General features: G+C 39.5%; 1 protein-coding gene across 2 annotated transcripts in view; it reads left to right on the plus strand.

Moving 5' to 3' along the window:
- The window catches only part of COL19A1 (collagen type XIX alpha 1 chain), a 452,305-nt gene that overhangs the window by 375,717 nt on the left and 50,736 nt on the right, over positions 1-25,852 (plus strand). For both annotated transcript variants that reach the window (XM_070795674.1, XM_070795673.1), the window contains 17 exons: positions 2,295-2,348; positions 2,998-3,087; positions 3,823-3,867; positions 3,973-4,050; positions 5,601-5,636; positions 5,744-5,797; positions 5,898-5,951; positions 7,295-7,336; positions 10,332-10,436; positions 10,525-10,578; positions 10,811-10,864; positions 15,807-15,860; positions 17,226-17,279; positions 19,416-19,460; positions 21,744-21,794; positions 21,880-21,924; positions 22,344-22,370. In XM_070795674.1, coding sequence (XP_070651775.1) covers positions 2,295-2,348; positions 2,998-3,087; positions 3,823-3,867; positions 3,973-4,050; positions 5,601-5,636; positions 5,744-5,797; positions 5,898-5,951; positions 7,295-7,336; positions 10,332-10,436; positions 10,525-10,578; positions 10,811-10,864; positions 15,807-15,860; positions 17,226-17,279; positions 19,416-19,460; positions 21,744-21,794; positions 21,880-21,924; positions 22,344-22,370 — 942 coding nt within the window. The remainder of the gene's footprint in view (positions 1-2,294; positions 2,349-2,997; positions 3,088-3,822; positions 3,868-3,972; positions 4,051-5,600; positions 5,637-5,743; positions 5,798-5,897; positions 5,952-7,294; positions 7,337-10,331; positions 10,437-10,524; positions 10,579-10,810; positions 10,865-15,806; positions 15,861-17,225; positions 17,280-19,415; positions 19,461-21,743; positions 21,795-21,879; positions 21,925-22,343; positions 22,371-25,852) is intronic.

Here is a 25,852-nt window from a genome sequence, read left to right on the forward strand (position 1 = left end):
ACTGACAGGCTCTTCTGTCCATGGGATTTCCCAGGCGGGAATACTGGTGTGCATTGTCATTTCCTTCTCCAGGGGATCTTCTCAACCCAAGGATCAAACTTGTGTCTTATGCTTGACAAGCAGATTCTCTACCACTGAGCCAGCAGAGAAGTCCTTCATCAGTGGCATTGGCCTGTAATTTTCTGTTTTGCTCTGGTTTTGGTATCAGAGTAATGGTGGCCTCTTAGAATGAATTTGGGAGTGTTTCTTCCTCTTCAGTTTTTAGTAATCTTGAAGGGTAGGCATTAGCTCTTCATTATATGTTTGGTAGAAATCACCTGTGAAGCTGTCCAGTTCCAGTTATTTACTTTCTGTAATTTTATTATTATTATTATAAATTCAATTTCACTACTAGTGACTAGCCTGTTCAGATTGTCTATTACTTCCTGATTCAGTGTTGGAAAATTTTATGTTTCCACAAATTTGTCTACTTCTTCTGCTAAGTTGCTTCAGTCGTGTTCGACTCTGTGTGACCCCATGGACTGCAGCCCACCAGGCTCCCCCATCCCTGGGATTCTCCAGGCAAGAACACTGGAGTGGGTTGCCATTTCCTTCTCCAGTGCATGAAAGTGGAAAGTGAAAGTGAAATCGCTCAGTCGTGCCCGACTCTTAGCGACCCCATGGACTGCAGCCTACCAGGCTCCTCCGTCCATGGGATTTTCCAGGCAAGAGTACCAGAGTGGGGTGCCATTGCCTTCTCCCCTACTTCTTCTAGGTTGTCCAATTTGTTGGCATGTAACAGTAGTGTTCTTTTGTTATCTCCTTGTATCTTCATGGTAATGGTTGTTATTTCTCCTCTTTCGTTTCTTATTTTGTTTATGTGTTGTCCTCTCACATTTTTTCTTGATGGACTCTCATGAAAAGTTTACCGCTTTTGTTTATCTTTTAAAAAAACACAGATGTTTGTTTTGTTGATCTTTTATATTGTTTGTTTGTTTGTTTGTTTGTTTTTGGTCTTTATTTCATTTATTTCCTCTCTGATCTTTGTTATTTCCTTCTGCAGACTTTTGGTTTCACTTGTTCTTCTTTTTCTAATTCCTTCAGTTGGTAGGTTCAGTTTTTTATCTGAGACATTTTTCTTGTTTCTCAAGTTAGGCTTGTATCACTACAAACTTTCCTCTTAGAACTGCTTTTGCTGTACCCCATAGATTTGGGAAAGTAGTGTTTCCATTTTTATTTGTCTTGATGTGTTTTCTGATTTCCTTTTGATTTCTTCATTTTCATCCTGGTTTTGTATAGCATGTTGTTTAGTCTCCATGTTTTTGTGTTTATCCCATTTTTATTCCTGTAATTGATTTCTAATTTCATACCATTTGGGTTAGAAACAATGCTTGATACAATTTCTACTCTCATGTTTATTTGGACTTGTTTTGTGGCCTAGCATGTGATTGAGCTGGAGAACGTTCCTTCTGCACCTGAAAAGAATAAGAATGGGTACTCTGCTATTTTTTTGATTGAGTAAATTCACTTTTATATCCCATCTCTGATGTTTGTGTCCCTTGAACAAATTCCCTGGCCTTCTGACATCTTGGGAGTCAAAACCTCTCCATCAGTCCTCACTTGAGCAAAACAAGGAAAATGCTTCTTGGGCACTGACCTCTATCTGGCAATTTGATTATGCTCTGTGAAACTGTTAGAATCTCTCCTTTTCCCATCATTTTAGGAGCAGCCCCTTGACATCTTGCTTTATTATCAATGCTCCCAGGCTGAGCCTCCAAGGTTTCATCTTTCAGCACATTTGGTCATTTGGTACATTGAACATTCAGTTCATGGAGCAAAACTTTTTGGTGCGCCCCCGAGCCATTTAGTGAACCATTGCAGGTGAGCCTAATGGAGAGATCTTACAAGAAAAGAACAAAATGCTGGTGGCACAGGTGGAACCACAGGGTATATAAGAAATGAGGTTATGTGATAGGGCCTAGGCTAAAAAAGAGAACAAAATAAAAAGAGAAAATGCCTCTGTTGCCAAGTCAAAGTAAAAGTATATTTTCTGTTTATCCTGTTTGGGGCAGTAATACGGATGGGCATTTGGTTCAGTTCTCCCTTATTTATTTTTTTTTCCATTACATCCAGGTTTCCTCACTTGAAACAATAAGCCACATACTTTCATTAATGTTTTTCTCTCTCCAGGAGACCAAAATCAGCACATTCCCATATGTTAAAATTTAGTTCTCCTGACAAAGACTCACAGACAGAATGTTTTTACAATAAGAAATGTTCTAATTGCTCTTGCCCTTTAATTCTGAATTTTCTAGGGATTACCAGGAGAACACGGGATCCCAGGCAAACAAGGCAATAAAGGAGAAAAGGTATCGCTTCTGTTTCATTCACTCTGCATGTTAAGTAGCTGAGGATGAGGATGAGACGGGATCATAAGGACTTTGGAGGAGTGAAAGGACAGGACACACCAGCTGATGTTGCACAGGGGATAGGAGTTCACGTGGACTCTGCAGGAATGGCTTCTCTGGGGTGGTTCACTGTGGCAGCTGGGTGCTGGCTCTGAAACACAATGTGACAAAAGGAACCGCTTTGGAGATGAAGATCTCAGAACTTGGAAAGTCTGCTTCATGCTCAGCTATAGTTATAGACAGCACAGGTATAGACCTAAGAAGTCTCAATCTCATGACATGTTGGAAATAGTATATTAATATGGAACCATTCCTTGAGAATAACTTAAAGAAAATGTAAAAATTACATGACGAATAGATTTTCCCTTCTGTGCATCTATCTATTCACTTACATACATTTCAGGAGACCATAAACATAGCTCTCCACAAGATCCAAGTGCACTTAAGACAACAGTGTCTGTGTGGATTGGGCACTCAGTACACATTGTGAAATGAGTGAATGAGAGAATGCAGTGTGACTGACTGTGATGACAATTTAAAGTATGGTTGCTGCCACACCGCCCACCGTGAACCTGAGCTGTGAAGTGAGCATCTTACCTTGTTTCCTCAGGGAGACCCAGGTGGGATTACAGGCCCTCCTGGACTTCCAGGTCCAAAAGGTGAGGCTGGTCCTCCAGGAAAAAGCCTGCCAGGGGAACCAGTAAGTAGTAACCTTTTTGCTGATATTTCCTTTGAAAGTTGATGAATCACTGTTTGTGTACTCCCTGTTTCTGATCACAGGTATAGCAATAAGTTTAGGTCTGCAGAAAAAAGAAGCATTCATCTTATTCTTTAGATCAGAGGTCTAATCTTTTTGGAAATTTGATACAAAGGCCTCTCTTCTGAAGACAATGCACATACACATACCATTTTACATACAATTTTGGAAGATTTATAGCCCCACCCCACCCCCTGAATCTTCTTTAGGGATCGAAGAAGCCTAGTAAAGTATGCTAGTTTTAAAACATGAACCTTCCTTGGACAGTCTTAAACAAACTGCTTGAAATTTCCCTTCTAGAGGCTCTGCATATGTGGCACGTCATCTATTAAAAAAAAAAAGTCCTTGTGGCTTGGGCTAATCCCAGGACATTTTATGGAAAATCTAAACCATATGCTTATTTCATGTGCCTTTTTTTCCTCATCCCCTTTGACCTTTTATATAATAATAATAAAGTTCTCAATATCAGATGCCTCATTTTAAAGATGAAAACATCTTATATTTTAAAGTAACTATACAAAATTTATAACCTAGTAAAATGTGTATTCTTTTACAAAAAAAGGTTTATGCAAAAAAGATGAGGAGCAATGAAATATTTTTGAGTTATAACTTCTTAAGTGTAAGTAAACTTTTTAGAAAAAGAAAATATATTAACCTCATTTTCTTTTCTTTCTTTAGGGATTAGATGGAAGTCCTGGGGCACCTGGTCCACGAGGGCCAAAGGTAAAATATCAAAGATAATTTTTAAAGAATTAATAATTTGCAAAATGTGCCTAGAAAATTCCTGTCCCTTGAACCTCTCACTAATAGAAGCATCTCATTGCACAGGGCGAAAGAGGACTTCCAGGTGTCCAAGGCTCGCCAGGGGACATAGGCCCCCCAGGGATAGGGATTCCTGGCCGAACTGTAAGTGAAATTCAATCAAGTTCGTGAAACCCGGTTGACCCGCTATTGTGAAATAAGATCTTGTGACATATATGCATAATAGAAAAGAATGAAATGGTCAGAGGAAGAAATACAAAAAAATGCTAGTCAGAGGGCAAGAATTAATGGGCCTTGTAGTTACATCCTAACACAGAAGGTAGCCACTGTTTATTGACTTACAGATGCTAATCACACATACACTGATTTTCTGAATTATAAAACGTGGACTTAACCCTTTAATCCTCCATTCTATATATTAAAAAGAACAAACTCATGTTTACAAGATTATGAGAATGCCCCAGTATTAGGTTATTCTATATTACTGTCTGTTTTCAATTAGAATAAAATGAAAACTTAATTTTAATGGAGTGCATATAAATGAGATATCAAAAATCTCTATGTATTATTTTAGAGAAGAGGTAATAAAAATTGTTTGTGATAGTTAAGACAAATAATAGCCATAAGGGTAATAATGACCATTGTATGTATGCTTGTGGACTAAATAGCAGTAAGAGATAAAACTTTATATTTACTATGAAAAAACATAAAAGATTTTTACGCAAGAAAAGTGAGATAAATGGTTATTCTAATGACATTAATTTGGGGATTGGCCTTGAAATGAAATTATCCTGAGAGGTAAAAGAAGATGTACATAGTGAATGGTTGTACTGTGTTTGACTGCTGTTTGATTTTCCAAGGCGAGAAGGTAAAGACCACTGGAGATGGGAAGTTAAACAAAGTAAAAAAGTAGTTTAGGAAATTATTAGGGGAGTGAAGGAGGTTGAAGCAAGAAAAAAATAATAAACCAACAAACCAAAAATAACTTAAACACACAGAATAAATAGCAAGGAAGCAAAAAAGTAGCTTTGACAATATGAATATTTATTTCAAAGTAAGAAGGGAGAAGGCAGCAAGCAGGTAGTGAAGTCAGGTACTAGGACCCCAGCTCGTTGCTTACCCAGGTAGTCAGTCACTTCCTCAGCCAGAGGCCCACAGTCATGCAGTAGGGAAGGATCTGTCATCGTTAGGTTCACCGATAATCTTCTATCCCATTTTAGTTTCCCCCAAATTCCAGTTTTCTAACACAGAAAAGAATAATTGATTGAAGTTTTATTTCCTACTCCTATCACTGAAAACCGGTTCTGGCAATTTCTTCAGAGAAAGGACTCACAGTAAAAAGCAGGAAGGAAGGAACCCTGAGCTGGTTACCCTGTGGGCGGTCAGTGTCTGACAGACAGAACTCAGGTGTGGTGTTTATACACTCATGAGTGTGCAGGAACCATGGCAGGGCCAAGACGAACGTCCCGGGCATCCAAGCGCAGTCATGGTGGTACCTCCAGCACTGCATTTGGTCAGGGGTCTACCTGCCACCCAGAACTCTTAGCCAACTTTGCAGAGAGTTTTCAGGGTGTGTGTGGTGGCGAGCCCCGCTGCTCCACTAAGTACATGACAGTATCTGTTCCTTTTTCCCTTGTGGATAATTTATGGACATTCCCAGCAGAATTATGATCATTGAATCTCCTTCTACTCAGGGCTCCCAAGGACCAGCTGGAGAGCCAGGGATTCAGGTAAGCTACTTAACCAAGCTATTTGGCACCGCAAATCCACTTTGCTGACCTGGGGGGTAATTACTAAAGGACTGTCCTTATAAGTATCTATTTTTGCCCTTTTGCAGGGTCCTCGAGGTCTCCCTGGGTTGCCAGGAACTCCAGGGACCCCAGGGAATGATGTAAGAACAATGTTTACCCACTTCCCCTCTCCCCCAAACCTGTTTTAATCTGCTCTTATGCCAAGGTGCAAAGATTTGAACATGATGTTTCTGTTTTCAGGGAGCTCCAGGGAGGGATGGAAAGCCAGGTCTGCCAGGCCCCCCAGGTGACCCGGTATGTTGACAGACTGTGCCTGATTTATGTATCTTTAATGCACCCAGAAGCCAAACAGCCTACCAAGCAAGTTTTGCTGTCCAAACCAATTAGAATGCTCAGTGACTGCTTGGTGATTTTGTTTATCCCCATTATTTTCTAAAGGGGAAAAAAATTCAAGCTACATCAGCATTTTTGTGTGTGTGGTGAATACTTATTTCATGAGGGCATAATTCAGTTGTACAATTTTGCCCCAAATTGAACCTTGGCATATGTCTCAATCCCATGGAAAACTGAGTTAAAATACATAGCCACAGATTCTGTTCTTTCTAGTGCTAGTGACTAAATGAATTTCATTTTTCTAAATGAATGTTTGCGGATAAGTTTCCCACAATACGGTACATATCTATTGATTCTGTGGCTTTAAAAATGCTGAAATGATTAAATTACAAAACTGCCTTGAGTAGGCTCTTTCAAAATGGGTTTAGGCACTAAATGTGTGTCCAAAGTTTTATTTTAGGTTAAACTTTGCTTTGAGTGACAGTGAAATCCCTTTAAATAGCCTCAGAATCGGCAGTTATAATTTAAGAAGCCATATGGTACATGACATCGTATTAAGAATTTTGTATAATAAAATCCAAATCTAGCCTCTCAGTTCTAAGTCTCACAAATCCTTCTGCTTCTCACACTGTGCAGGGCTTACATGCCTTTATAAGCTATGTGCAGCGAGGTATTTTGGCCTTTAACTCCCCAATGTAGTGAATCATGTATGTATTGTCTGGGAGTCTAAAGCGTTATTGGGATTTATGGTGTCTCTCTGAAAGGACATTTTAAGACACGAGGGAGATTCTGCCTGAGTCTCCCAGTGTCTTATTTTGCCTATCACCTAAGCCACCTATTGGCTCTTTTGAATTCAATGAGGAACAGCTTTAAGAGAAACATCCTGTACTTTCCATATTTCTCAACAGACTGATGATTTGCTTGGCAGAGGAATGGTTTCCTTTTAACAAATGATTTGTCTTTATGTATAATTTAAAACCAATAATATGTTAAGGTTGGCATGACGGTTGCCCGGCATGACTCAGAATTGAAACGATATGTGTTTCCATGTTCATGGTAAAGAAATGGTATTTCTCTATTTCTCAAAAATGGTTATGAACTCTGTTAGTGTCCTGTATTTGTTTCTGAAGAGGAAGCCTCATGTTAGCCAACCATCGTGATGGCAATGGGAGGCTCTTAGAAGCTTTATGATGAGAAATCTCAGCAGCTCAGCATTTTGAGGGGATACATTTGTTGTATGTTTGTATTATAAGTGCCTGTATATGTCTAAATACCTGTATTTGGTTTTTTCTTCTTATCCACAGATTGCACTTCCTCTCTTGGGAGATATCGGGGCCTTATTCAAGGTATTCTGTTGCCGTGTAAGAAATTGTGTGCTAATTTCCAGAAAAAAAATCAGAAAGGAAATCTTTGCCAGAGGTTGAGTTAGCCTGAACTAAAATTCCATTTTTTTTTTTTTTTTTAATGGTAGAGCATCTTTCAGACAGAAAAAGGAACATGGATCCATCTGTATCTTGTGCCATTGGTACTAATCCCCTGACTCTCTTCTTTACTGGCCTCTCATATTGGGACTGGAGGGGTGGGGAGCCAGGGCGCAGGGAGGAGTGGGTAGTTCTGAGGTGAGCTGTGAGTTCTGAGGTGAGTGGGTAGTTCTGAGGTGAGCTGTGAGTTCTGAGGTGAGTGGATAGTTCTGAGGTGAGCTGTGAGTTCTGAGGTGAGTAGGTAGTTCTGAGGTGAGCTGTGAGTTCTGAGGTGAGTGGGTAGTTCTGAGGTGAGTGGGTAGTTCTGAGGTGAGCTGTGAGTTCTCAGGTGAGTGGGTAGTTCTGAGGTGAGCTGTGAATTCTGAGGTGAGTGGATAGTTCTGAGGTGAGCTGTGAGTTCTGAGGTGAGTGGGTAGTTCTGAGGTGAGCTGTGAGTTCTGAGGTGAGTGGGTAGTTCTGAAGTGACCTATGAGAGGAAGAGTGCCATTAACACCCTGAGCGGACTGTTTTCTCCCTGGAGTGAGCTCTCTCTTAATGGTGGTCACCACCCCCTGGGCTCTCCACTGTGAAACCCAGTCCTCCTCACAGTATCTGCCCTGGCCAGTCTAGAAGGAAAAGCTGCTCAAGAAACAGCCAGTTTGAAGGCTGAGTTTTATGTCATGGGATTTTACAAAGTGCCTTACAAAATTCCAAAGCTGACAATTACCCTAACACCTGTGACTCTACTAAATAAAAATAATCTCTACCTATTATCCACCTGCTAGGGAATTAATCTCACTGCCATTTTTTTCTGTAATACTTCCCTTTATTTTATTTGTAAAACAGATGGGGGAGGATGATAATGGAACATATGTAGGATATGTATTTGCCTGTTTCTTTGTGGAATGTTAAGATTGAACCCTTTACATTCCACTTAACTTCATGCGCAGTATCTGTCAATGTATGAATGGACAGTATATTTATACACACACATGGGCTACAGGGCTTCCCTGGTGGCTCAGCTGGTAAAGAATCCACCTGCAATGCAGGAGACCTGGGTTCAATCCCTGGGTTGGGAAGATCCCCTGGAGAAGGGAAAGGCTACCCACTCCACTGGAGAATTCCATGGACTGTATAGTCCATGGAGTTGCAAAGAGTTGGATACAACTGAGTGACGTTCACTTTCACATGGGCAACATGTATATATGTGTGATTTATTTTATATTCCTAGTATTTAGCCCTGGAGAAGGAAAAGGCAACCCACTCCAATATTCTTGCCTGGAGAATCCTGTGGACAGAGGAGTCTGGTGGGCTGCTGTCCACCAGGTCACACAGAGTCGGACATGACTGAAGCGACTTAGCAGCAGCAATACAGTGGGAAAGAATCTGAAAAGATATATATCTATATATAACTGAATCACTTTGCTATGTACCTGAAATTAACACAGCATTGTAAATCAACTATACTTCAGTTTTTAAAAAATCAATTGAATAATCCATTCTAAAATGTTACTATTTATTTCCAAAGTCTACAGATACAGTAATTCACCTTCTTTATACTTTTTGAAACAGGGAAAGCTTTTTGGTTCTCCTAAGTCCTTAAGCATCTTGCTACCTTCATAGTTTTTCAGATTTAATAGTTGTTGTCCTACAATTAAGTATGTGTTTCTTAACTCCTTACCAGCACATTAACTAAATGAAATGATCCTGGTGGTCAAATTGGTTTGGGAAACTTTGCACACTCCAACTCCTTCTAATGTTTTCCAGCACTAAGAAGGACCACCATAAAGAGAATTGTTCTAATCCAGCATTTTTTAGGCAAATTGCCTCAGAACCTTTTCAATACCATACAAAATTAGTCTTCCATGGAGCATATGTTTGGAAATCAAACTTGTCCTCATATGCACTGGGTCAAAATATTGGACTTGAATAATATGGACTTTCTTGTCAATTTCTCATCAATGGCAAATTTTAGTTCCCACTTCATGTTTAAAGATTTTCCCACTTGGTTAAAAGGATGAAAGAATAGAGGCTTCTATTGTCCTACCTTTGGTCAATTGTTAAATTTAAACTATCTCCCCCACTCAGTGATCCCTATTTTATGCCTTTCCTGATCATATAACAATGTATTTAAAAATAAGCCTCTGTAGAGCTTTACATGATAAGAACTTTATCTTGTGAGCTCAGACATCTAAATTCAAGCCTTTCCAGATCAGCTAAAGATTACAGAGAAGGGGACGGAAAGGTAATTCCACTTAGATTTCCTATCTGCACTTGGATTTGACTTAGAAGTCAAGTCCAAGTCACTCAAGTAATTATTTCCCACATGAGTGCTTCAACTAACAAAATGTTAGAAAGCTGTGTATAGGTTTCCAACTGATTGGGCTCTCAGAAGGAAAAATCCTGTCTTCACAGCTTTCTCTTTTTTTCTTTCTTTTTTAAGGATTTATGCTCTTGGTTGTATGAGCTCTGTGATCTTGCTGATTATTCCAAACTTTATTGCCACCTCTTTTTTAACATGCTGCTAAACATTTGGAACTCTACATCCTTGAATTATGAGTTTATCTTTTTTTTTTTTGGCCACACCATGAGACATGTGGGATCTTAGTTCCCCGATCAGGTATCAGACCTGTGACCCCTGCATTGGCAGCATGGAGTCTTAACCACTGGACAATGAGGAGAGTGCACTGAGTTTATCTTTTAAGATAGTTTTTGCCCCCCCAAAAGTAGTCATTCTAACCGATTAAATTATAGAATGACATAGCAGTGGCCGTCATTCAGCTCTCACAAAGGTTCAGATAGAAGTTCAAATCCAATCAGAGCTCACTTTTATACATTACTGTGATGAATCTCTAAGTGATCTTATCTCTATCCTCATTAGAATTTCTGTGGCAACTGCCAAGCCAGTGTCCCTGGGCTGAAAAGCAACAAAGGAGAAGAATCAGGTGCTGGTGAGCCCGGAAAGTTTGATTCTGCAGCCCGGAAGGTAAGAAGGCGAGGCTTGAGTGTGGACCAGGGGACCCTGGAAGTCCCGCATGGTGCCTTCACTTACCTGCGACTGCTCTGTCCTCTAGGGCGATCTAGGGCCACGGGGTCCTCCAGGAATCCCAGGCAGAGAAGGACCAAAGGTAGGGAAATCTCTCTTCTGTGCAGCCTTCAGTTTGGGGTTAAAAAAAAAATCCATTTTAAAATACAGTACCTTTTCTAAAAATATCTTGGAAAAGCCGTTTGCATATGTCATGTATTTGTTTCCCAATTCTGTCCAAATGACAGGCCCCAAGTGTCCTTAGAAGGATATTTTCATTTTTCCAAAGATGACAAAATGACTGAGCATACTAACTAAATGTATTGTCTTTCTAGGGGAGCAAAGGCGAGCGGGGCTACCCTGGCGTGCCTGGGGAGAAAGGTGATGAGGTAACAGACTCCTCTGACCATGGAATCCTCCCACTGAGCCTTCATACACAGGACACAACAAAAGGACATCAGTTTCCCTATAGTTCATGTCTGATGCTAAACAAATAAAAACAAAAACAGTGTTTTTTCCCAAATGTTAGCACATTTTAAATAATATGTTGATGTTTGTTGTCAGTGGTCCAGTTTTTGGGACAAGGAAATTTAAGCACTAAGTTAACATATCAGTTAATTGATATGTTTTCATGCAGGAGGTAAAAATTCTAGGTCTCTCAAGACAAAAGCAAGAGGAAAGAGGAAACTTACTGAAAAGAATCCTAAAGGAGCTCATAGAATTGAAGGGCTAGTTAGCAACCAGCCTAGGGCTAAGGGCAGCTCCAGAACTCAGTAGAACTTCCTGGTCCTCTGCCTTAACGTGACTCAATTTCAATGACCTTGGTCTGTCTGTATCTCTGCTCAACTTTCAAACTCATGGGAGGAAAACACACACACACACACACACACACACACACACACACACATCAAAAGGGTCTGCCTGGACTGCTTTTAATCATCTGCTCACCCTCCCACTAAGGTTCAAAGTCAAATGTGCTTTTGAGATGGTGATATAATTTTCTGACTCTCAGCCATGCCGATCTCAGGATAGCATTCTTTCCTGCATAATTCACATTAACTCTTAGAAAAACCAATTAGGATGATGAATTGTTGTTAGTTTAAACAGTTTTGATACTAATAATTCTTAATGAAAGTGGGTAAGCCATCTGGCATATATTAACCTTGATGTTAGTGTAGAAAATCATGACAATATAAAGTAGATGTATTTTTGAGCTGGAGTTATATATTTCACATTATAAATTACCATGTTATTGTTTTTAATTAATGTTGATTCTATTCAAGAAGACAGTAAGGATTGGCTTGTTTTTTTCCAAGTTAAAAATTGAGGAGCAAAGAAATACATTTATTTTCATCCATAAATAAAAGAGTAAAGGCATTTTATTTTCGAAATAAGGAAGAGTTATTGAGCTTTTGCATCTTCATGCTCCACAGAAAGTTGCACTAAAGTACAAGCATAGTATCTGATTTTAATAGTCTAACAGCTTTTAACTGCCTAGGTTCAAGAAGTAGACTTTAAAGGCAATTGAGAAAGTAATAGCAAAAAGATCAGGAAATAATTGGAATTCGGGTTTTTTTTATAAGTGACTCTAAATTAAATTTATTAGAAGTTAACTTTTATTGATTCTGCAGTGAACTGAACCCCTCCTTAATTCCTCCACTATTTTAGTGTGCTTTTCCTTAAGTACAACTTGTGGATTTCTTTAACACAGGGTACACAGATCTTGCACAAGACTCTTAGACATTCAATTCCAGCTAGTTCATAAGGAGATTGTTTTTCATTGTTTCTTCACATCACATGAAAAGTATGAATACACCTGAGGTAATATACAACTCAGTTGGGCCTTTCGGAAGGTATGGGTCAATGCAGTTTGTTTCTCTCTGACAGATGGGAAATACTGAATATTATCTTGTCTTCTTGGACTCAGATACTCCCTGAAATTTTAATTTGTTGATTTGTTTAAGTAAATGAAACTTTGCCCAAGAACATATATATTGCCAACTGGCCAAGAAATTATCCTATTTTAATACACACATAACAGTCCATGGGGGTCGCAAGAGTTGGACATGACTTAGCAACTAAACCACCACCACCAATATCTAATTACAAGACCTAAGATGTCTGTCCTACCCTTACTGGAAAAGATATAGAATGACATCACACTGTCTCTTTGAGGAATTCCCAATTACTATTTAATAATGATCATAGTCCATTTGGAAACTTAAAGAGAAGAGTTCCCTGTTGTTCTTGCTTTTACAAAGGGGACATTGCCCTCTGTCCAGTTGTTACAGATGCTCTGTCACAGCTCAAGGTAACAAACTGGCAGACACTGATAGGGCACAGACTCACCTCTTACAGTCAGAGGGGATTCTTGCTTGGAATGCAGGTCTTTTTTACAGTATTTTAGAATAATAATCAATAAGTGGGACTTGCAGAATATCTTCAGCCATAAATTGCAGCAGTGGAAAAATAAATATTCTTGATAGCAACTGAGCTATGAATGGTAAAATCAAAATATTAGAACAGGGAAAGAACTTAGTTCTAATGATCCTTGACTATCTATGCAATAAATTTTAATTTGTATTTTAGTTTGGTACAATATGCTAAATTGACTGTCTTACTCTTTAATATGTATTTGTCTTCTTTAATGACGTTCTTGTCTTCTAAAATTATCTTCTTGCCCTTTATACATCCACAGTAACTTTTACCCTTAGTACAGAATTTCAGCTTGTTCAGAGAAAGACTGCTGAGAACGATTTTTTTATTTATGGACTGAGGTTTATTTTAAAGTTTAATGTGGTCATCAAAGGTTAATGAGTCCCAAGCTTATAAATTAGACTACCTAAAGACTCAGCATCTCTAGACTGATTCAGTCTTGAGACTAAAAGTAGCAAAAAGAAGAATACATAAGAACATACATATCTTATACATGTACATATAGAGAGAATTTTATGAAAATGTGGCTATTTTGAGATAAAGCAGTTTGTGGTACACCATTTATAATCTCTAGATACTTAGAGGTCCATTCCCAAAGGAATTTTTTTTTCCTTTTCACTTATAACCCCATAAACAAGTTAATAGTGGGGGAATAAAAAGAGTCGAAACAGCATGCTAATGTGTACCACCCGCAGATGCATACACGTGTGCATGCACACACACACACACAGAGCATTGCCACTGAGGACGAACCCATCTTGAAGAAAGTTTAGATCCACATTCTTTAACACAAGTGTGCCTAAGGTTCTACCCAAGACTCTTATTACAGGAGGCATTTCAGCACTCCCAAGAAGTGCTGCTGCTTTTCTTCCAGCATTTCTTCCCCTCCTATCACATGAAAAACCTGAAGGAATATATGATCCCATTAGGCATTAGATGGACATATTCCGTAGAGCTTGATCCTTGATCCCAGTAATGCAGTGAACCCTGACCCTGTGCAACCCTGCTCTTCTAGGGCTCCCATAAACAGCTATGTAGCAATTAACTATGTAGCAATTCTACCATGGTCACTGTGTCTGATATTTACAATGTGTACCACATGTGTTGGAGAAGGCAATGGCACCCCACTCCAGTACTCTTGCCTGGAAAATCCCATGGACAGCGGAGCCTGGTAGGCTGCAGTCCATGGGGTCGCTAAGAGTCGGACACAACTGAGTGACTTCACTTTCACTTTTCCCTTTCACGCATTGGAGAAGAAAATGGCGGCCCACTCCAGTGTTCTTGCCTAGAGAATCCCAGGGACGGGGGAGCCTGGTGGGCTTCCATCTATGGGGTCACAGAGTCGGACACGACTGAAGCGACAGCAGCAGCAGCAGCAACCACATGTGTATTTCATCACAGTAAAAAGAAAGGGAACGTACGATAACAATGAATGATTTGGCACTATAAAAGGATTACTTAGTAAAGAAAATTGAATCCTGAAGAAGTGGAACCATTCAAAATAGAACTTGATACATCATATGGTTATCTGAGATAATAAATGGGTATTTTAAAGTATATTTTTCTCATCAAAGAAGTCATCTGAGTTTCTTATGGAAAATCTGAGAAATATACAAAAAGAGTAAAAGTTACTCCAATTTGTGCTTCTCAGACTGTTGGTAACATGTATACCTGTGGTGGATTCATTTTGATATTTGGCAAAACTAATACAATTATGTAAAGTTTAAAAAAAAAAAAAAAAAGTCCTATTGTGGTCCACAATCTCGGATCCACAATTCCAAAGCTCAAATGCCTCTGAAAACCTGAGAAATTTTTCCCAAGTTTGGATTAAATTTCTTCGGCAGAAAAATGTGACCTGACGTCAAATGGAGCCAATCTATGTAGCCCATTTGGTGAGAATATCATGTGTTTTGCAATAGAAATTATTGCGTGTTCGTTAGTGGGTGCTGCCTTAAGTGCCACTGGGAGTATTATGTAATACCAGTATAAGCACATGTGTTTCCTATAAAACAAATCTGAAAATTCAGTACTCTGAAACACATCTGATATAAAGTTTCCAGATAAGACATTATGAGCCTCCATCAGTCTCATCTCTCAGGAACTGCATTTCTAATTTTTTTAATAATTTGGACCTTACCCTATGTAACATTTTGTAACTTTCCCTTTTTCTATACTATTCAATAGCTTTTGAAATATTATTTTAATAGTGAAATAGTTCATATTTTGAGCTTATTTAAATATAATATTCTGTTGCTGACGTATCTGATAAAGGAGCAAATCAATTACATAAATTATCAGTTAATCTTTGCAATTCTTCCTTGAATATATAAATGTATCCAGTGTAACTAGCATGATGCTACAAATCTAAGACAGAGCAAGAGAGGCTTTGTGTTCACTTTTATGCTTAAGCCACTAAAGGATTCCAAATTTAAATTCACTGATGAGCCAAATTTCTCAAAATGAACTGGCCAGCTAAACTAAATATGATATCATAACACAGATTCCATTGTTCCACTAGTTGAATGAAGTGTTCATGTAATCATGTATTTCTTTGATGGCATTCTGCTCCTCTGAAATTTGTATTTTCATGCTTTAGCAGTGCCGGCTTCTCAAAGATGTTATTGATGATTCTGAGGATATGTGAAATGTGAGATCAAAAATATTCAATGAATCATCAAACACATTAAATTATGTTCATTACAGATGCCATGCATGCCACAGCATTTTAGCTCAACATCCTTATTCTTAGAAAGTGGGTCTTTGCACATGACAAACACCTTGTTTCTTGATTAGCCAACATAGATGTTTTGTTTTCAATAGTCAAAATATTTGCTGAGCTAAATGCTTTGTTTCCAATGAGATAACAGATTTTATGGCAGGAACTCTCTCTTCTAGGGTCTTCAAGGAATTCCAGGCCTTCCAGGTGCTCCTGGCCCTACAGGACCGCCTGTAAGTATTTGCTACAACTGTTTCACTCACAACTCGTGTCTGCTGAGATGATGCCATGAACTAATACTCCTCCTTGCTTTTTTGTTCTCCATTCCTCCATGTAAATTTTTCAAGCATTGCCTGGAAAAGTAGCATCTGATGTCTCGGATTTTTGTTAGTGTTACCTGAGGCTGCTAGGGGTTGTGGAGACTTGTCTGTGATTAAGCAAGCCAATTTGAATAGAAGTTGGATATAGAAGAGAACATTATCTCTTTTAGTTATAATTTTTTGGCATTGACCTTTGGGATACTCAGATGGTTACACCTTACATGTTAAGCACCATAAACTAAGAATTCATTCTCTGGATGGAAAAGAAAAAAATGGGTCAGGGACTATCAGATTCAATTTCATTTTATTCAACTTTATGAATTAAAATATGCTCTGCTTTAGTTGGCACCTTTTTTCACTGTCCCTCAAACACAGTATCACATTCTTTGTGTCTTTAGGTATTCTGTTTTCTTAAAACAGAAATCTCTTTTCTTTTCCCACCTGTTAAACCCAATCTCTCCATAAAGCAGAGTGCAAAACTAGGGTTGCTGGTTAAAATATTGGATCTAAGGTTAAATTTTAATTTCATATAAATAAATGGTTTCATAGCATGTTTATCCCAAATATTGTATTTTTATTTGTTAAATCTAGCAATCCTATTCAAGCCTCAATTTTTGCAATCCTCCTCTCCTTAGAGTTCCTATGCAAATGTTATGTAGGAATGTAATCATGATCCTTAATGTTTTGAATCATGGATTTGCCATAATGAAAATTTTACCATTCATGCTTCCACCGCAGTTATATTGAACAAAGCTGAGTTTAAATTGTAGGCTAAAATTAAAAGTTAAGAGCAAAAATTGTGAAAGGAATCATGGAAATTATAGCTAACTGTTCTCAAAAAAGATTTTAAATTAAATTTTGTTTTCCATTGGTAAAATGCAGATCGCATAACTCAATATGCACCTTGTTAATTCTGCTCTATGAAGTATTAAAATGTTGATCACTACCAAAATTATAGCTCATTTTGGAAGGCATAATGTTATGTAAATTGCCATTTAAACAGCAAGGCTAAATTTTTAAATGTATTAAAAGGTTCCAATTAAGGTCATTAAATGTGGTTGGCCAAGGTGAAAAAGCGACCACAAATACAAATTTTTTCCTTCCAAGGGCTTATCAGCAGGATACAGCTGCAGTATCAGCCTGAAGAAATATATGCTTATAGGACTGATTTAATTATGATCAAATGACCTTCAAAATGTATCAGTTTGAGCAACCAACTTTCAACATGCTTGGCTTTTCTTGTTGTTTCGGTAACAAACTTAGTTTTGTGTTTTACAGGGCTTATTAGGAAGAACGGGACACCCTGGCCCCATGGGAACAAAGGGTGACAAGGTACAGAGGGAAAATCTCACTTACTGTCCAAACTAGGGTTTGGGGTGGATGCAAGGTAAGACCACTTTTAGAGAAAGTCTGGAAAATCAAGCAAAGCTTCAAAGTAGGACAGGTGTCAGGGAAGGGGGCTTGGAAGGACAGAGGTCCCGAAATTGGTCTGAATACAAGAGATATGCTCCCAGGGAAAAGGATGAATAGAATGTGGGTACCACATGCCAGCTCCAGGCTGTATACTAGGTCCTGGGCATCCACTGTGTGAAGGACAGGGCGAGAGCCACCTCCTGATGATAGTAGGAAGGTGGGTAGTATCGGGGCATCCAGCCACAGGTGCCAAGGCTCCCAACAGCTCACAGCTCTCAGCATCAGGATTCCAGTAACTGATGGGCTTGCTGAGGAAATCTGCAAGTTTCATCCTTTGAGAGTCATAGGGGAAGTCCTCTAAAGAACCATCACAGCTTGCTTCATGGGGAGTCCAGTCAATGAGTCAGCAGGGAAGGGCAGCAAAAGAGGGGTCTCAGCAGGAAGTTCACACGGTACCCGATTTAATATCTGAAGCCCCCCACCACCGCCCACCACAGTGTGATAGAGCCAGCACCTGAGTCACGTGGACTAACTATTCAGATTCGAGAAATTTAAGAATCAGGAATCCATGAGCCGCTTCAGTGGCTCGTACCCCGAAATGCCCACAATGGGCATAATGGCATCAAAGAGCAGAGGAATCCCCCTCCCCCAAATTGAAAAGCGACCGTGTGCATATTCTAGACAGTCTCACACATTTTTCTCTGATAGCATCCTAGGGAGTTTGCCCAGCCCCACCAGCCTTTTCTCCATGTTCTTGATGGAAATTATTCTGTTGGAGATTTGCCTTTTGAGGTTAATGGGAATTCCACACAGAGATGAGCTTTGGGCCACAGTCGAGAATGAAAATTGTGCCAGAAAAAAAAAAGTCCTTTCAGTAGGCACATGTTTTCCTTGTTTGTTGTCCTCTTGCAGTTCAGGAGAACCATGACATAATTCTCTGAAGGGCTCTGCCGGCAGCCTGCAGGACCTGATTTGTCTTAGAGAGAAACATGCAGTACACTCATTGTTACTCAGCCTCAGGGAGATACATGGCAAGAAAATCTTTACAGTTGGTCTTTATTGATAAAGACACAATCAGGAGGTTTATATGACTATTTGGTTTATAATGAAAAAAATGGGGAGATTGAAATGAAACCCATCAAATTTATGAAAATGGACTAAAATCCCTCAAAATTCTTGAGCATGATAAGTAAGAATTTACTCTCTGATTCTTCTTTAATTAACCATTTCTTGCCATTGCCCCTGATAATCAAGAGACTAGGAGATTGTTAGAGGCTATTCTTTAAAAAAAAAAAAAAAAAGCAGTTACAGGAAGAACTGGTTAAAGACACCAAAGGGAGTATCGTGCCTCTGCTTATCATGGACTAGTAACCAGCCTATGTTTTATAAAAATATAAGTCAATCCCAAGTTTCAAGTTTCAGCTTGAATTCATTTTTCAAAGATGTCGTTTTCAGTCTGCCTTGCTTGGAAGCAGAATGTCTGAGGCTGTTTATGTTGTATAGAATGTTTCCTTTAAATAGCACTGTCCCTCGGTCACCTCTGCTCAAGGGGACACGCCTGACATTAACTTGGGTAGTGAGAGAGGTTTCTCCCCCTGCAGACACAACTCAGATTGTTATTTTCCACTTTAGTTAAAGTATGTGGATGCCCCCTCTGGTTCCCCAAAGATGAAGGTGGTGGGGTGAGGATCTGCCCCAGAGAGCCGAGTCCCTGAGCCATCCCCACTTGCAGGAAGTCTGCTTTGCACCCCGAGGTGGGGAGAGTTCCCCCAGTTGCGCTCAAAGCCCAGGACCTCATCGCCTGGTTGCCTGGCTCCATCTGAAAATAAGCTTTGTCCATGGGGGTCAAACGTTGAAGATCTATCTGAATGCCTGTGGGAAAAGACGTTTAACTTTCCTGTGGGCTAGTAATTCCCCAGGTGAAGAAAAAAGCCGAGCTGAATAAGACTTTGCAAGGCTGACAAAATGGCAAGTCATATCAGTTTCAGAATGTCTGGTTCATAAACCTGGGGTAGAAACGTCTGTCACTGATGTTGGTCTGTCTACCCTTCGCAGGGCAGTGAGGGGCCCCCTGGGAGACCTGGACCGCCTGGACCACCTGTGAGTCGTTTCATGTTTAAAACATAAATGCATGCTTCTCCTTGAGGCTTTTTATAAGCAGTAAAGTCCTATTGTCTAGCACAAGGAACTATATTCAGTATCCTGCAATAAACATATCATAATGGAAAAAGTGGGGGGGAAGCCTTTTGTAAAGGTGTTGGACTTCAAGGATAAAAGTCGTCTGAGTTTTATGTATGAATTTGAATGGCAGCCAGTATGGCTTGGGGAGCTCTGACTCCCTGTGAGCTCAGCCCTGAGGCACAGCACTCAGGTTTGCATACTGTGGGCCTCCCTGCTGTGGGCTCAGTTCACCTGGGGGTGCCTGACTCACCACTTCCTGCCGAGGGGATGCTGGAAAAGTCATTTAACCTCAATGAGCCTCATTCATGGAAAATAGAGGGGCCATAAAGAGATCCCTTCCAGCATTGTGAGATGATAGAAAAATTGTGTTGTGCTGTGTGTGTTTATTACTATCCATGATGCCTGAGATGCTAGGAAACTCTATTTATACAGCGCTTAGTGAATGAAATGTACAAGGGCCATCAGTGTTCTCCTCAGGGCTGAGACAGATGTTGTCAGGAGGCTGGGGAGAAGACAGGTGCCTCTCCCTGGAGCAAGTCTGCCCTCAAGTGGGGTCTCGCTTGAACAGCATCTCAGCTTCCATCTCGCCGAATGTTCCTTCCCATTGGCCTCAGAGGGAGAGTTTAAGAAGCCAAACTCACCCAAAGCGGGCAGAAGTCATCTGTGACTTTTTTTGGAGAAAAATAATCGAAAGTTTAATAACATGTGCACCTCTTATATACAAGGGAAACATCCAGGAAAACTGGGTAACTCCCTGAAATGGCCCAAGTCATCACCTGAAATACCGTCTTCACCAAAAAGCAAAAGAAAGGAAGTGTATGTTGTTGTGCCGATTTATGTCTTAGCTTTCTCCATTGGTAAGTTTCTTGAGATTCCGAAGACAACAAAGATAGGTTGCTTGTCTGTGTGCTTTGCACACTTCAGTGAAGACATCAGCATCTGTTTTCCTAAACCTGCTCTTCATTTTACTTACCTTCTCCCTTGACACGGAAGCAGGGCAGACAGCACCTGAGGCTCAAACACTAAAATGCACTCCCTCCCTAGTGGACAGCACAGCAAACTGCAACAGGAGCCCACAAAGGGGACCTGTATTTTACAATGGACTTAAGAAATCGCCCTTCCTCCTCCCACCTGGATTCTCCATAGCTATTTATTCTTCAAAACAAATTAAATGCTGTCTCTCCTGGGAACCCTCCCACCCTGGCCCTAGAAATCTCAGACAAAAGTATCCTTTGCCCTCCAGGACTATATACAGTAGACATTCAGCATTTGTCAAACTGCTGAATTGAATTGTCAAATGGATGAGTGAAGAACTAAAGGAATAAATGAACAAAGCTTTTTTCCTTCCTTCACAAGTGTTTGCAGGATGCACGCAGGTCACGTGCCCTGAGCACTGCTGGCTACCATGGTCCAAAAGCAGGGCAATGAAGGACCTTCAGTTTTGCAGCTAAAATGTGGAAATCACAGTAAAGGAAAATGCAAGTTATTGATTCTATGGGGATTTTTTTTTAAAAAAAAAGGCTAAAAGATCTGAACTAAAATTTTCATGTGCAAATTTTTCCTGAATGCTAAAATATATGACTATGAAAGCCTCTCAAATGAGTTCTCTTTAAAGTGTTAGCCTGGGACTTGATTCACAGATCAATTTTATTAGGAAGTTTCTATTCCCTATTGTTGTAAAGTATATAATTTTGTAGTACATCCACACAGGGTTGTGTATAAAATCGTATCCCCTGTTTCTCTTAATTTTCTATTCAGTATGAAAAGACTGTGGGAAAAAATTACCTTTCAGTAGCCAAATTGTTCCCTATTCACATCTTCATCAGCACTCCTGTATTATGGCCTGCAGGTCAGCAGGCTGTAAACAGTTAGCATAAATAGGCAATTCAGAAACTGAATTTTAATGAGCAAATAATATTTTCCTCTGAATACATTAGTGTGTCATCTGTCAAATCAGTACATTCATCACAGTCCTGCAGAAAGTGTGTGTGTGTGCTCCAGGTGGAGCTCGCATGCCTTTGGGATTTTTTCCTCTACATTTGCTTTAGAAAAACCAAAAATGGAAACACTGTTATTTTTACTGATAGCATTAAGCTCAGTTTCTAAAATAGAATAGGAAAAATATCATTTGGTAAAACAACAAAGTTAGAGACTCTCACTGTTAACGTAAAAGAATAATTCCGTATCTCATTTCTCCTCAAGGGTGTACCATTCAATGAAGGGAATGGAATGAGCAGTTTATATAAAATCCAGGTATTTACTTTTCTAATTATGTAAAGTCACTTTCTGGTTCCAGGTTACTACAAATTCGTCTCACCTTTTTCTTTCTCTTTTGAAGGGAGGTGTGAACGCTCCCAGTTACCCAGGGCCCCCCGGCCCCCCTGTGAGTATAGTTGTTTATCATGAAGCCTATTTTCACTGAACAGTCACATATACACAACAAAAAGACATCCTAAGGTCACTGAAAATTATGCATTAGAAATATAACCAAAATGTTCTGCAGGAGGAAATAAATAAAACCAATAATAATAAGATTGTACACAAAATAAAGAAAAATTGCATTATGCGTAGAGATGTCACATTTTGGAAATCTGAGAACTAAATCAACGTCCAGGCGATCGCCATCATGGGAGTTCTATCAAGTTAGATTTCATCATCTTATGCTTCAAATCCAAACGGTAGCAAAGCAAGGCTTGCACATATTTTTACATGTATTAAAGCAAATTGGACAAAAATTCTTCATAGTTTGTGATTTTGCTTCAGTCGTTATTTTCAAGGTGACTTCTCACATTTTTCTTACAGGGCCCCAAAGGCGATCCTGGCCCAGTGGTATGTATATTCCCGTGTTTTGTGTCATTTAGAAAATACATCTTTATTAGTGTTTAGAAGAGCTTCAGGAGCAATGCCTTCCTTCTGAGATGTGTGTCAGTGAGCATGAAGGCAGCAGGCCCGCTCCTCATCTCAGAAAGCCTCAGTCCTGATGTCACTGCCCTTGACATTCCCCCATCAGTGCATTTGGAGAAATCACCCTGGGCTGGAAAGAGATACATATAAAGCTCCTGAGAAATAGAGCACTTTCTTCCAATAGAACTATTCTGATGATCATGAAAGTGGATCATGAAAGAAAAATATTAGTGGATCATGAAAGAAAAATATTTATTGAAAAGAAATTCTTTAAGATGTCTGCCATAGCTCCCAACAACGACAACAGAGATAGGGGCTGTTTATTTACTTTCAGTCTGAGGCAGTTTTTCTGGAGGAGATTTGGTGAGCTGTGATAAACCCGTTTACTGCGAGTGATGTGTCGGGAGGTTAACCTTCCGCCTGGGGAGAGATCCTGTCCTCCAGCCCCCCAAGGATGATGACTGCGGTCAGGCATCCTCCTCAACCATGAGGTGTCCCTGGAAAAGTTCTGCCAAATGCAGTTAGATTACTTTTATTCCCTGGCTGACTTATCTGTCATGTCCTTTACAAGCAGATGCTCTGTCCTTCATATTTCATTTCTCTGTACTTTGACCTTTGGATATATGCTTGAAACTCAGATGTACCTGAAACCGATATAAATTTTCAAAGCACTTTCCATTGCCGTGAGAAGAGATTGAAGGCCCTTTCGTTACAGTGGAGTTTGGTAAAACTAGATGGATACATTTTAAACAAGCAGGACAGCCATAAAAAGCAATCTTTTCGCATCTAAATACATTTTCAAAGGAGATGTATGAAAGAGCTTTTTGTTGTGGTAATTGTTAGGCAGTTAAAAACTGATTTGTTTTCCCCTAAAATCATGAATTAACCCAGTTAGAAGCATTTTCCAAGTATGTTATGTGGAAGTTTCCTTTGTTTTGTTACTCATGCTGTGCTTTCTTTATCTGTAACATTTTTTAATGCTTTAATCCACTATATCCTTCATTCCAATATCGGTCTTCTTTCATCTTATTGATAAAAATTTCTTCTTGGTATTTCCTTCTCTCTCTCACACACACACACACATCCCTTCTGGATCATTTAGGAGCACACAGGCTTCTCACTGCCTTCCCCAAAACACCAAAGTTTTTTCATTAGGTGAGAAAAACATATAATAATAAAGGATAAGTTATATTTATTTGGATTGGAAAGTGGTGGTAACAAAAATGTAGATAGATGTGAGTAGAATCTGAAGAGATGAGGCTTTGATTTTTCTTAGCTGCAACAAAGGATAAAGAATAAACACTAAGTGAAGGCTGTTCCTTGCTTTTAGAGGCGTGAATTAAGTGGGTGAAGCACAAAATTGGAATCATAAAATGTGAAATCATGAAATTAACCACTGTGTACTCCTTCAGGTTTATCTTAGATGAAACTTTAGATTATTCCTTTGGAATTCATGTTACCAGTTGCCCCTAGGTAGAGAAATACTACCTCATACCACAGAGATAAGCCAAGAATGGTGGAATCACAGGTCGCTGAATAGGGTGAAGTGAAGTTCAGTTGTGTCCGACTCTTTGCGACCCCATGGACTATACAGTCCATGGAATTCTCCAGACCAGAATACTGGAGTGGGAAGCTGTTCCCTTCTCCAGAGGATCTTCCCAACCAACGGATCAAACCCAGGGCTCCCCCCTTGCAGGTGGATTCTTTACTAGATGAGCCACAAGGGAAACCCAAGAATACTGGAGTGGGTAGCCTATTGCTTCTCCAGCGGATCTTCCCAACCCAGAAATCAAACCAGGGTCTCCCGCATTGCAGGTGGATTCTTTACCAGCTGAGCTACCAGGTCACTGAATAGACAACGGAAACTCCCCTTGGGGCTTTGGGGGAAGATTTACTCTTCCAGCCTCCTTCAAACCCCAGGCTACCAGATCTGCATCACTGTCTCTAATCTTCTCAGTGAAACATTGCAGATAAAAATCACCCCGATTGAATTTATTCTTTCCTGAAGTGATCCATTTCATTCCCTTGGTATTCAATTTATAATTGGTTTTCAATTAAATATTTATTATTAGCTACTTTCAAACAAATGTCAGTTGATTGGCTGAGCACTGTTCAACCAATTCCTCTGTCTTAAGGATAACTGAGAATATAAACAAGGAGAATCAAAGAGCTTATTTCCTTTGTCAATGACCCAAGGCCTCTATTACAGAGCTTCATGCAGAATAGAATCTAAACATCTTTTTTTCTGATTGGCAGGTTACATATTGGTAGATGTCTAAAAAGATTTTTGGAGCAAAGAAAGTATCCAGATCATATGCTTCTCATTAAGCATCTCATAATAAGGACAATATCATAACTCATAATAGAAGTTAGTGTTGGTAGTATTTTTGAAGTAGATTAGCATTAGGCATGCAAAAATTTATAGAGAATGGACATTTATAGAGAATGGACTTGGAAAGCTACATTTTCTATATGATTATGTTGAAAGTATCCAGTGTCCTGAGAATATATTTGTAGTTAACATTAATTTATGGTTCACAGCAAACTGTGGAAAATTCTTAAAGAGATGGGCATACCAGACCACTTAATCTGTCTCCCAAGAAACCTGTATGCAGATCAAGAAGCAATAGTTAGAACTGGACATGGAACAATGGACTGGTTCAAAATTGGGAAAGGAGTACATCAAGGCTGCTTATTCAACTTACATGCAGAGTACATCATGCGAAAAGCCAGCCTGGATGCATCACAAGCTGGAATCAAGATTTCCAGGAGAAATATCAACAACCTCAGATAAGCAGATGATACCACTCTAATGGCCAAAAGTGAAGAGGAACTAAAGAGCCTCTTGATGAGGGTGAAAGAATAGAGTGAAAAAGCTGGCCTGAAGTTCAGCATTCAAAAAACTAAGATCATGGCATCCGGTCCCATCACTTCATGGCAAATAGGAGAGAAAAACAGATTTTATTGTGGCAGATTTATTTTCTTGGTCTCCAAAATTTCTGCGGACAGTGGCTGCAGCCTTGACACTAAAAGAATCTTGCTCCTGGGAAGGAAAGCTATGACAAACATAAGCAATATTAAAAAATGGAGACATCACCTTGCTGACAAAGATCCGTCTAGTCAAAGCTATGCTTTTTCCAGTAGTCATGTACAGATATGAGAGTTGGACCGTAAAGAAGGCTAGGCTTGAAAAACTGATTCTTTCAAATTGTGTTGCTGAAGAAAGACTCTTGAGAGTCCCTTGGACTGCAAAGAGATCAAACCAGTCAATCCTAAAGGAAATCAACCCTGAATATTCATTGGAAGGACTAATGCTGAAGCTCCAATACTTTGGCCACCTTATATGAAGAGTTGACTCACTGGAAAAGACCCTGATGCTGGGAAAGATTGAAAGCAAAAGGAGAAGA

This window comes from Bos indicus, chromosome 9 (genome assembly GCF_029378745.1).
Source record: "Bos indicus isolate NIAB-ARS_2022 breed Sahiwal x Tharparkar chromosome 9, NIAB-ARS_B.indTharparkar_mat_pri_1.0, whole genome shotgun sequence".
In the NCBI taxonomy this organism is placed as follows: Eukaryota; Metazoa; Chordata; class Mammalia; order Artiodactyla; family Bovidae; genus Bos; species Bos indicus.